Source organism: Arvicola amphibius, chromosome 10, assembly GCF_903992535.2.
Source record: "Arvicola amphibius chromosome 10, mArvAmp1.2, whole genome shotgun sequence".
Taxonomy (NCBI): Eukaryota; Metazoa; Chordata; class Mammalia; order Rodentia; family Cricetidae; genus Arvicola; species Arvicola amphibius.
In genome coordinates this window covers 45,641,674-45,654,241 of record NC_052056.1, presented here as the reverse complement: position 1 = coordinate 45,654,241, position 12,568 = coordinate 45,641,674, and the positions used below count along the sequence as shown (strand labels likewise).

The 12,568-nt window shown below is 42.9% G+C and overlaps 1 protein-coding gene across 1 annotated transcript in view; it reads right to left on the bottom strand.

Annotated features, from left to right (window-relative positions):
• Cfap44 (cilia and flagella associated protein 44) overlaps window positions 1-12,568 on the bottom strand; it is an 89,236-nt gene that overhangs the window by 59,334 nt on the left and 17,334 nt on the right. Inside the window, exons 6-12 of the mRNA XM_038346102.1 lie at window positions 10,673-10,775; window positions 8,193-8,409; window positions 5,844-5,958; window positions 2,707-2,871; window positions 819-974; window positions 525-572; window positions 18-117 (exon numbers count right to left, since the gene is read on the bottom strand). Of these exons, the coding sequence (XP_038202030.1) occupies window positions 18-117; window positions 525-572; window positions 819-974; window positions 2,707-2,871; window positions 5,844-5,958; window positions 8,193-8,409; window positions 10,673-10,775 (904 nt within the window). The remainder of the gene's footprint in view (window positions 1-17; window positions 118-524; window positions 573-818; window positions 975-2,706; window positions 2,872-5,843; window positions 5,959-8,192; window positions 8,410-10,672; window positions 10,776-12,568) is intronic.

Genomic DNA, 12,568 nt, shown 5'->3' with positions numbered 1-12,568 from the left:
GGGTAGTTCATGCTTACAGTCCAAGGCAGTTGTGGCCATGAGATAAGTAAGAGGAGAAACAGCCAAGCCTTCAATGCCTCCAGAATGGAAAGAGAAGAGGCATTCTGGGTCCTGGGTCTGAGAACAGACAAAGAGCATACCAGATATCAAATACAGAATTAAATATAGAAATACAAATAGAATCCTGTAACACAATGGGTGGTGTTACTCTAAGATAAAGTATGATAAATTAGAAAAAGCACTGCGCTTTGGAATTAGGAAAACCAGACGGAGTCTTGGCTCTAAAGTTAATGACTGATTTTACACAGATCCCATCAAATGCCACTCCCTGATCTTCCTGCCTGCCCAGTAGGGCAGATGTGATGATCACATGGGTATCCATGTGTTTAGGAGACGTGCAATGCAGAATGACATAGTCCTGTTTTCATCTGATCTAACGTGGAGAAAGATGGAGCAGATTTTAAAAAGTATCAAAGAATTTTTGCTATAGCATTTAGGAGAAAATAAGGAAAATAGGCACTTACGATATTTGAAAAGCTAAGGTCAAGCTTCCATATGGCTCCACTGGCATCCTAAAAAATTAAATAGTTAATAATATTTCATCATTTTTAACGTTCACCAAATTAAATTATTTCTGTGATTTGTTTAAATGAGGACCAACAATAACATCTAGTGCTTACATATATAATATATTAAAAATATCTTCTACATATTTAAGACAACAAGCATATACTCTAGTCCAAACAATCAATTTTCTTTCTAATTTAAGTTCATGTCCCGCTACAGTTAAAAAGCCAAAGCAGAAGACTGTAACATACCTGAGCCAGCCAAAAGTTATTTCCAATTTCATCCATCTTTATCATTGAGAAGAGGTTGACATTCTTGTCTACTTGAAGCTCATTAATGGGCTCTATCTCCAACAGGCCAGTGTCGTCTATGATGTCAGCAGTGTCTATTGTTTCAAAGTCCCATATCTTACAAAATCAACAAGAGAGTAGTTTATAATACAACAACAACGCCCCTACCACACCCCAGAGGTGTCAGATAAGAGCAACTTCTTTTGGAGTTGTTGGCCAGTGAGGCTCCATAGACCACCCAACATCACAGGCTATTGCCATTGCCCCTGATGGTGAGACCCTGTTGTTGAAGATACCATATGCTTAAGTCACATAACATGGCAAAATCAAGTTGGTACAGATGTGGGAGCTTCATCCCTACAGGCTAGCTTTCATAGTGCCGGAAAGTACTGTCCATGCTACTGGAGGAGAAAAGCAAGCATCAGTCACACCCAGCTGTGGACCCTGAGAGCTATAGCAATGACTGGCCTGGGAAGACGTAGCCATTGGTGCAGAAGTGGCACACGCATCACAGGAGTAACCAACTTTCAGGTTGGATTTAAGCCCTACTCCACAAGACGAAACTCATACCCGACACCATTATCTGGCTAAGAATCTATGCCTAGAAAGGGTATAGGCTCTAAGAAAGCACCTACTACTAGTATGCAGTCAACTGGACAAAGTATTAGAATTAACTTCCAAATGACTCACTCTTACACCTATAGATCAGTGCATCTCTCAATCTTCATCTGCAAAGCTTTATTTTCTTTTTATTTTGATTAACACAGTGACCTATAATTGGCCAAGGTAAGAGTCTGTACAATGCTCATTCCTAAATGGAACATATTATACCCGTATGTCCCCATCTCCCCAAAAGGTTCAGGGATTGTTGCAGAACATGAGATGGAGAGAAAGTAAGAGCCTGGGGTGGTGGATAGCTATAAGGAAACATTATCTTCTGAGTAGAAGCAGAGCTGCACATATGAACCCACGGCAGTTGGGACAACATGCGCAGAACCCATGCAAGCCCCAGCCAGACCAAATCCCAACACGGTGAGGGGAGTTAGGCACACAATTCCACCCCAAGCCACTAGGCTATTGGCAGTTGGTAGCTTCTGGGAAAGGGAGAGACAGTTTTGATCTAATTTGGTGGTCTAAGTTGACCACCCTCCCGGGGAAGCCCATACATTCAAGAATATATGGGCAGGGCAAATTGGTCTCAAGGAATTTAAGAGCTAGAAGGCCCCAGAAAACCGTGCACCAAGGCAAATCACAGAGTTTAAGAACAGTGACGGTTCACAGAAGGTGCTATACAGGGAGACTGGGACGCATAGGACAGAAAAGCAACCCAGGAGACACAGCAACCCCCATGCACACACCTCTGAGACTATCTCCAACTTGCATTCTCACTACCAGCTTGGTGATGCACACCCTTAATCCCGGCCCTCGGGAAGGAGAGGCAGGCAGGTCTCTGACAGTTCAAGGCCAGTCTGGTTGATATAGTGAGTTCCAGGCTAGTAAGGGCCACAGAGTAAGACCCTGTTTCAGAAAGAAAGTTCAGCATTTTCATTCCTTAGAAAATGCCCAGTGGGCATTTGGAAAGGATGTGTGGTCACGGTTCATAGGGCGCTAAGATGAGCTTTCATTATCGGAGGCTTCTGTGTCAACACCTGAAGGGCAAGAGCAAGAGATCCCTTCACAACCTTTCAAGTAATCTTGACAAGGATGCAAATATTTACTATGTGAGAAGCACTATTTAAAATGAGTCGGTCTTGGAAATAAGTGGCCATCGATCCCCTTCGCGAAGCGGCTTATAAGACAAAACCACCCACGTGATCTGCAAGTCTTAAGTGAAGGGCTGCTGCCTTACCCTGACACAGCCGTCTGAGCCAGCGGTAATAACTTCCCCCTCGTCCAGCATTATCTGGTTAATGGGACCCTGGTGACAAGACTTCATGCCAGTTCGACAGAGCTCCACCTTGATGAGGTTGCCTTCCCAAAGCAGCAGGTTGCCCCATTCTGATCCTGAGAGCACCTGGCGCGCATGGAAAAAGAAGCGTGCATAAGAACTAAGTACCTGTATGTGGACCTCAAACAGGCGAGAGCTGCTTTCAGATTCTTTTGTTTTTAACTATAAAGTTTGAGCATGGAAACAAAGAAAAGCCCAGCATCACAGGTCTAAGCTCCAGTTACATCTCCATGTGCTTCTTTCCAGCACCCTGTGACCTGGAGGGATGTGAGTGGCAAGTTCTTCACAAGTGCTCGTGGTAGATTTCTGTATCCAACTCTTAAGGGTGAGATTTGGGAGTTAAATGCCTGGATCCAAAGTGGATATTTAAAGTCTTTCATAGATGAGATTCTATTTCAAAGTGTAGAGTTGCCTGCTAAGCTGCAAGGTCATTAATGAACTGAGCAGATTATAGCTCAGTTTCAACCAAGGAAAATATTTGGAACTGCCCCCAAATTAATCTGTGCAATTCAACAGTGCCCAAAGAACATGCCATCAAACATTGGTTCTCAGAAGACTTAATGAATGGAATAATAATACTTACAGTATGGGCTTTGTGCCAAGTATTGCCTGAATACTTTATTGACATTGGTATTTAGTGCCCAAAGCCATGTGCACTAGGTACCATATGCAGCTGTGCATGTGACTGCTTTATTTTTCTAGCTGAAGCTTTGCTCTCACTTCCACAAGGGGATCACGTGAGCCAGGGATGACTCTGACCTTATCTCCCTGTTTTACACAAGAGAAAAATTCGAGAAAACTGAAACACTTAAATAACTTGCCCTTAAGTTTTCCAGAGGAGCCAAGATTCTGGTTCAAGGGCTGTCACTCAGAAGTCCCTGCCCTGACAATACTCTCTCAGAAGCAGAAGGCCAAGCAAAACTGGCAAGCACATTTATTTTTATTTCCCAGATCCTTGTACATCTTAGACTAGGAGAGTCTGATTTCCGCAGAGCCTTAGTGTGGACTGAGGCACCATGGGAAACTCTGGGGTAGCCTCTACCCTTCTCATCCACAGGAACTGATGGCTTTAGTTCCGTCTTCCTCGCTAATCTTGCCTCACTTGACTATGTGCCGGCTGTTAGACCTCAGCTCACTGTAGTGGAGTCTTGAGCTTGTTTTTTATATGAGTAGTTTTTTTTTGATGAACACTAATTGTGTGCATTTACATCTGCAGTGGGATAACTGGGTCCGTGTATACAATGATGGTCAGGTCAGGACTACCAGCATTTCCTTCTCCTCCAACACACATCGTATGTTTGTGCGGAGAAGCTTTGCATGCCTGTCTCAAGTTCTTCACTAAACAATCAAGAAATGGTTGTGCACATTAGAAGACAGCTCTCCTGTGTATTTATACTTTGACCGCCATTGCCCAATCTCCCTCTGTCTCCCTCCCCTTTGCTGACCTCCAGGGACCATGGAGGCTTGTACCTCAACCTGGATGAAATTAACTGTTCAATGGTTACAGTTGCCTAAAGTGACCAAATTCACAAGGCATTCTTTCTGAACCACTGGTCACACACAGCTGGCTTTCTTTCCATTGGTCCTCAGAGCAGGACGTCCCCGCCCCTGTGAGCTCTTTTATTTCTATGATTTTAATAGCTTCCTTCCTAGAGCATCATCTTGATTCCAGATTTTCCTCCTAACAGCCCACCAGGAATTTTATGACCACATGTATCCACTGCTTCTCTCGCTTCTAATGTTGTTCTCCCGACGCGCAATGATTCTGCTGGTCTGTTAGGCTCCTCACACACTCTAGGGCCCAAACACGCTTTTCACCTAGAGTGTCCGCTCTTTCCCAGCATGTCTTAACCTGCTGCACCCTCTAGATCCCTGATATTCACTCCTGACCCTGAATATTTCCTTCTGTGGCATTATCATTTAAAATGGCTACTTCCCCCTCACCTCTACACAGACTCTACAGAGCTTCCAGAGACACAGTTCACACCACGCTCTAAAGAAAAGCGACGCCGATGTTTACCTTAACGAGTATTCAGAGTTTGAAGACGGACTCATTTAAGACTGGTGTATAGATTTGGGATTACAATCTAACCAGCACCTAAAACTTTGTAGCAGAGGAGGGAAGTGAGTGGTACATGCGTGTGTAGGTGCCTGTGTACATGCAAGTACACGTAGAGGCCCGAGGTCAACACCAGCGTCTTCCTTCCCACCCTTATTATTATTGTGATTCTTCCGGAGTCCCTGACTGAGCCTGGAACTCGCTAACTTTGCTAGGCTGACTAGCCTAGGGTTTTTCATTCCCTCCTATACATTGTACTTACTGACACTAGTCCATCACTTAAATGACCAGCTAATAAATGACCAAATAATTTGGTTTCTTAGAGTAACATTTGTGTGCTGGCATGTTCTTATAAGAGAAGTGATCACAAGTAACACAGTGTAACTCATCCTAATAGGAGGTCCAATAAGATGCTAAAAGAGAATAGATCCCGGGTTTATGCAAAAATAAATGAAAGAATAAAAGCCATAAGAACTGTAAGAGCAAGAGAAAAGTGAACTAAGAATGTCAGAAAATCAACTGACAAATGGCTTTACAGTTCTACAATGCTGTAGATATCTCTGTAAGATGACGTCATCTTCCTGAATGACATTCTGACACTGAAACAAAAGACACAAGATTGAGTAAAGCCTTGGCCCTGCAAGCCCCTTGGAATAATCATGGCAAAAACAAGAAAGACAATATAAATCATTATAATTCCATGACATCACTTAAAAGTAACGGGCATGTCACTATACTAATACTTCATATGCATAGAATATTTAGCAAAACCAGAAAATGGGGTGTATATATGGATTACAAAACTTTTAGGGAAAATGCTTTATTTCAATAGAGAGTTTGGAAAAAAGTAAGATGAGGTCTGCCCTATATTGATAATTATAATATCTGTTATCATCGACAGTCTTAAACTCTGTGGTCGATGTCCAGCTGCTTTCACGCACGCGCAGTCTAACAACCGAGGAACCACAGCCAGACTCACCTTCCCATCTGGAAACTCGGTGTAACCCTCTATGTCGCTAGTGGTTGTTTTGCCAAATCGCCCCAGTGATCCCTGCAGCTTGAGGCCAGTGAAAGTAAAGGCCATCTCCCAGAACCTGCCAACGAGACAGGAAAAGTCAGGTGGATCAGTCAGTTGGCTCCTTTTCATTTCCATCTGACCCCAAATTGTATGTCATAAGCACTTGTAATGGCACTGAGTCATCGGACTACCATGTAGGGTCTACTTCCTGTCAGGGAACATAGACTCAGTACGGGAGGGGAAAAATCCTCTTCCTTTGCAAGACCCGAATTCTGGGTTGTGTTGTTTGCTGCAGCAGTTACCAGCCACGAGTGAAAATTTTGATTGAAAGTAATTGATGCTGCATGGGAGTAAGATGGATAGAGATGGTCTATGATATTCCATCGAGGAAACAGAACAAGGTGGCATGGGATTTGGAGCCAGAGACAAGATCAGGAGTAGACCCTGCTTGTCAGGATGTGAGAATTCCTGTTCCACTATGAAGACTGAGGTGCTGTTATAAGTAAGAAATGCCACTGGGGTCTCAGTGTGGTTTTGGAAAAGCCTATGGTATTTGTGACCGAGACACTGTGAACCGTTTTAGGTGGAGCCTACGAGAAGGCAGCACTCTGAATGTAAAAGCCCTTGTCTTACCTACGCTGCTGTGGGAGACCAGTCCCCTATATCAGAATGCAAAGGGTACACTGAAAGGAAAGGGGGGGATAGAGGAAAGGTGAACTATTGGTTAATTTGGAAAAGAATACACGTGGATCTGGAGAGAAGGCTCAGCAGGTACAAGCACTCCCTGTTCTACAGAACATGGGTTTGGTTCTCAGTACACACATGGCAGCTCACCAACACCTATAACCCCAGTTCCAAGGGATACAAGGTCTTCTTCTGGCATCCACAGGTACTTCATGCATGTGGTACACATATATACACAGAGGCAAAACATTCATAGAATTATGTACTGGCTGGTTTTGTGACAATTTGACATGAGCTGGAGTCATCAGAGAGGAAGGAGCCTCGGTTGAGGAAATGTCTCCATCAGATCCTGCTGTAAGGTGTTTTCTCAATTAGTGATCAATGGGGAGAGGGCCCAGACCATGGTGGGCAGTGCCATCCCTGGGCTGGTGGTCCTAGGTTCTATAAGAAAGCAGGTGGAGCAAGCCATGAGACATAAGCCAGGAAGCAGCACCTGTCCATTGTTTCTGTATCAGTTACTGCCTCCAGGATCCAGCCATGCCTGAGATTCTATCCTAACTTGATCTTGTTATTTTATGTAAAATCTGGAAATTTAACCCAAACAAACCTTTTCCTCCCAACTTGCTATTTGGTCATGGTATATAAAAACCATAATTAAGCAATAAAAACCATAATTAAAACAAAATAAAATAAAAATAAGTATTTAAAAAATATATGTGAAATCTCCTAATTTTTTCTTTTCTTTTTTTCTTTTTTTCTTTTTTTTTTTTTTTAGAGGCTACAACTCCATCTTCTGAGAACACCTCTGGTTACATGACACACACATAGAGAGTGGCAAATGTATTCTTTAGTGCCATGTTTTAAGTAGCTGTAAATCTATATTTGGTTTTCTTATTTTTATTGTTTTTATTGAGCTATATATCTTTCTCCACTCCCCTCTCTTCCTCCCCTCACCTCTTGTACCCTCTTCTGTGACCCCCATGCTCCCAATTTACTCAGGAGATCTTGTCTTTTTCTCTTTCCTTTGTATATCCATGTATGTCTCTCTTAGGGTCCTCTTTGTTTTCTAGGTTCTAAGGTTGTGGATTGTAGGCTGGGTTTTCTTTGATTTATGTCTAAAAGTCACCTATGAGTGAGTATATATTACATCTGTCTTTCTGGGTCTGGGTTAACTCAATATGGTTTTTTCTAGATCTATCCATTTGCCTGCAAATTTCAAGATGTCTTTTTTTTTTTTGCTGCTGAGAAGTCCATTGTGTAAATGTACCACATTTTCCTTATCCATTCTTCAGTTGAGAGGCATCTAGGTTGTTTCCGTGTTCTGGCTATTATGAATAATGCTGCTATGAACATAGCTGAGCACACGTCCTTGTGGTATGATTGAGCATTCTTTGGATATATGCCCAAAAGTGATATTGCTGGGTCTTGAAGTTCATTGTTTCCTAATGAAACCTAATTTTAAAAACAATTCTTTTGGGATTTTGTTTGTTCATTTATTTGTTTGTTTTTCAAGACAGGGTCTCTCTGTATAGCCTTGGCTGTAGCAAAAAATATCCCCAAGCCTTTGATCCTCTTAGAAAATGCCTTACGATATCTACTAATTTCTTTGTTGGGCACCAGACTTACTTGATGTGGCCCAGTCCTGATGTGGTTAGCTGCTCATCATCTTCGGGATTGAAAGTGACCTTAAAAACATCCTGAGAAAATGCTTTTGTCCTCAGGGTAGGCTGCTCTTCCTTCCAGTTCCAGATGGTTATTGTGTAATCAGGGTGACTCCCCACAGAAGCCAGCAAGGTCCCTTCACTGTTAAAGTCTACATACGCATAGGCCTTCTCTGTCCCATCTGCAAGGATGAATGGGGGAGTCTGATAAATAAGAGAGAAAGCTGAGCTCAGAGGGGACACAACTGTCATCCTAGCACTGGAAGGACATGTCTGGAAAATAACAAGATCAATCCCACCCTATGTTGCGAATCTCCTGACCCAAAACAAAACCAGAGAAGGAAGAGGAAGAGGAGGAAGAAGACGAGAGTGCCCTTGTGATCTGTGTTGATGTAAAAGTGTCAAGAATCTAAGAGTGCTGGGGAGATGGTCCAATCGGTGAGGTGCCCAGTGTGCATGCATGGGTTCCCAAGTTCAGCTCCCAGCTCCCAGGTTCAGCTGTCATTACAATGGTATAAGGTGAAGGAGGGGGCAGAGACAGGAGGATCCCCAGGGCTCCCCAGCCAGCCAGCCTAGTAGGAATGGTGAGTTCCAGGTGCAGCAACAGCTTCTACCTAAAAAATAAGATCAAGAGCAATAGAAGAAATGCATGGCATCCAGCCCTGGCCTCCACAAATGCATGCACAGGCAAGCACACGCATCACACATACGGCATGCATGGGAGTGCGCGCACACACATAACCCTCCTAACAGAGTAGTTCTAAAATATTTCATCACACTTAGTGTGGTGGTTTGAAAGAAAAAGTCCCCCAAAGGGAGTGGCACTATTAGAAGATGTGGCCTTGTTGGAGGAAGTGTGTCACTGTGGGGTGGACTTTGAGATCTCTTTGCTGAAGCTTCACTCAGTGTGACAGTCAGCTGATGTCCTGGAGCACTCTAGGCTCCAACCCCACGTCTGCCTACTCGCTGCCATGCTCCCCCACATGACTTAATGGACCGAACCTCTGAAACTGAGCCATCCTCAGTTAAATGTTTCCTTTCTAAGAGCTGCCATGGTCATGGTGTCTCTTCACAGCAATAAAAACCCAGCTGAGTCATGTGGCTTTAGAATGGATGATAAGATTATAAAAGGAAGGTAAAAAGTCCCTCCCCCCCAAAAAACATATATTTCATCTTGTGGAAGAAAGAAAATCAAGCACAGAGAGCAAATCTACAATAGTAAATTAGGTACAAAACTTTTGGCTCACTAAGATAGGATAGATAATTAAATAATTTCTCCAAATTTGTCAAATACAAATGGACTGGACATTATACATGTAACTCTTACTTGATAATAGTCCTTTGTTTGTTTTTGAGACAAGGTTTAGCTGTGTATCTCTGGCTGTCCTGGAACTCCCTCTGTAGACCAGGGTGGCCTTGAACTCACAAACTCATAACTCCTGGCTCTGCCTCCAGGAGTCTTGGGGATAAAGGCATGTGCCACAATCACCAGGCTTGGTAATTGTTCTTACTGTATATTAGTTTTACTGTATTAGAGATTAAAAACCTTTCTTTTTATTTAGACATAAGGGGGAAATGTAGGATATTTGTACATGGTGTGAAGATGTGTCTTTGCCAAGGCACACTCTGATTGGTTTAATAAAGAGCTAAATGGCTAATAATTAGGCAGGAATTCTGGGGATAACGAGTACTCTGGGAAGAAAAAAGACAGAGTCACCAGCCAGATGTGGAGCAGCATCATGAGCGGTACAAATTGAGGAAACGAGTCACACAACAGATTGTAGATTAGAATAAATGAGTTAATTTAAATTATAAGAGCTAGTGGGACAAGCCTTCACTAAGGCCAAACTTTCATGATGTGTAATAAGTCTCCGTGTCACTATTTGGGAGCTAGAAGTACAGAGAAAGATTTGCTATAGATAGAACTCAATCTAGAATTTTCAATTTGTCACTGGGAAACCTCCCAAAGTGACAACTGAGTCCTGAAATTTATTACGCAGGAAACAGAACCAACTTTAAAGGCGACAGACGGTTAGCGCTCTGTCACCTTCACTGGTTTGAAACAGCCAGTTACTCAGCTAAACAGCAGGACAGACGCTGTTGTGCAGACAACACCGACTCAACTGCTATTTCTGATCAGGTGACTTTGCGGACTGTGCCCTTGCAGACCTAGGTGGGCTTTAGCCAATCAGCTGAAAGGTCTTGAAGGAGGAGGTATTCTGCCTGGAGACTCCCCATGAACTCCTTTCCAGGGATCTCCAGCTTGTGGGGTTGATCCCCAATTTCCAGACTTAAAAGCTTCGACAGTTATAAGCCAGTTTCACCAAATAGATTTCTTTTCTTTTTTTTCATTTGTTTCTCTGCTAAAGCATGGCTAATTCCGGAGTCTCAGCCATCTCCCGGCCACCTTCACATGGACGGTTCTAAAGATCCCCCTGGACTCACCTCGCAAGATCCTGTAGGGTCTCAGAGAGGGATATTCATAGATGATAATCTTTGGGAAACTGCCCTTTTCAGCGACTATGAAGTAAGTTTTGTCCGGATGAACCTAGAAAAACAGAATCTGACTAAAATATTAAAAGGAAATTTTCACATTGATAACCCTATCCATGCAGTACTTAGGGGCTGTTATCATATAATTGGCTAATTGGACTGTACTTCCATCTAATTTTTTTTAAAAAATACACATCTGATAAACACTTGATGGATATGATTTGAACTGAAAACTAAAAGAAAGTAAAAAAAAATAAGGTTGGCCTTGTTTAAAGCAATCGTTTCTCATGCTACAAGTACTGAATTCATAGTGAGAATGATGGCCTCAGTCTCCAGTGTATGTCAGGATCTCTCGACAGATTCTTCAAAAACATGGAACTGAAGCCCCCCACCCAGTGTTTCTGAATTCACATTTATGTTTATTAACAAGTGCTAAGCTACTGATGGCCCGGACGGCTGTGTGGGAAGTGCTAAGCAGGGCCAGATGCCACACCCCTGTCTAAGTCATTGTAGTTGCATCCAGAAACATTCACGGGATGTGTGTGTCAGCCTGTTTACTACCTGAGGACGGGCTTACTTATGTGGACAGAATTAACTTTCCTAGCTGTTCTGAGAGGCTGCAAATCCAAAACCCAGGGACAATATCTATCAAGGGCTTTTGTGTGCGTCATCCCCTGGTAAAAGCCGGAAGGGCAAGAGAGAGCGAGAGCTAAGAAGTGTATATGAGGGGAGTGTGTGTGTGTGTGTGTGTGTACGTCTGTGTGTGTGTGTGCGTGTGCGTGTGTGTCAGTGCATGCTGGATCTGCTCTTGTAAAATCCCATCATCAGCTAACACATTTCCTCCATAAGATGAATATACTTCTGCCTAATCACACTTATTAGGCCCCACCTCCCAACAGTAGTGCTTTGGGGATTAAGTTTACAGTGCATAAACTTGTGGGAAAAAGCATGTTCAAGCCTCAGCAGTGTGGAATTTGTGTCCCAGAGGGCATTCTAGCCATCCAAAATAGCTAAGCAAATAAATAAATGGAATACACCTTGAACAAACTCACCAGACATGACCGCAAATGTAAGAAGAAAGAGAATTCTTACAGAAGAACGTGTAAGAAAATGTGGCGTGGATGAAGTCTTTGCGTCAGTGTTTATATTGATAGAAACTGGCTAGAATTTTATACTCCTTTGTTACTCTGGCTAATTGGTAAGCCAAATATGCAGAAAGCATGAGGAGCCAAGGAAATAAAGATAAAATAAAAGTAGGCCTCGTCAGAAGAGACTGTTCACACACACTGCCCTAGTCCGTGCCTGTTTTCAGCTCCTGACTGCAGAGTTTAGGAGATGGAGCCTGGGTTAGGATACTGAGGGGAGCTTCTGCTACCCAGACAACACTTCGGCTTCCTCCTTTCTTCCATTCCTGGGGACAGAAGACCTATAATAGACGAGCTGATTCCTGCTGAAGCTGCCTCTTATCCTATGGTGATGCCTCTTTATGAAAATATGTCTCTTGCTTTCTAAGAGATTGGAACATTTGCTGGACCTCACAGCCTAATTTACAATACAGTTTAAGGTCACTTAAGAGTGACATTTTGCTATGCAGTCAGGCCATTTGTTCAACCTTCTGTTAGGATAACAATGCAGTAACTAACCTTACTTGTCGTGGATTTCCTACATTACCTATACAGACACATAGCTGTAATCTTAATATACGTACAAAGGTGGTGTGTGTGTGTGTGTGTGTGTGTGTGTGTGTGTGTGTGTGTGTTATGGTGATAATTTACTGAAAACAGAAAACAAGTCTAAAGTGACCTTGTTATAATAAATATCCATCACAAACATTGAAAGCAGCATGGA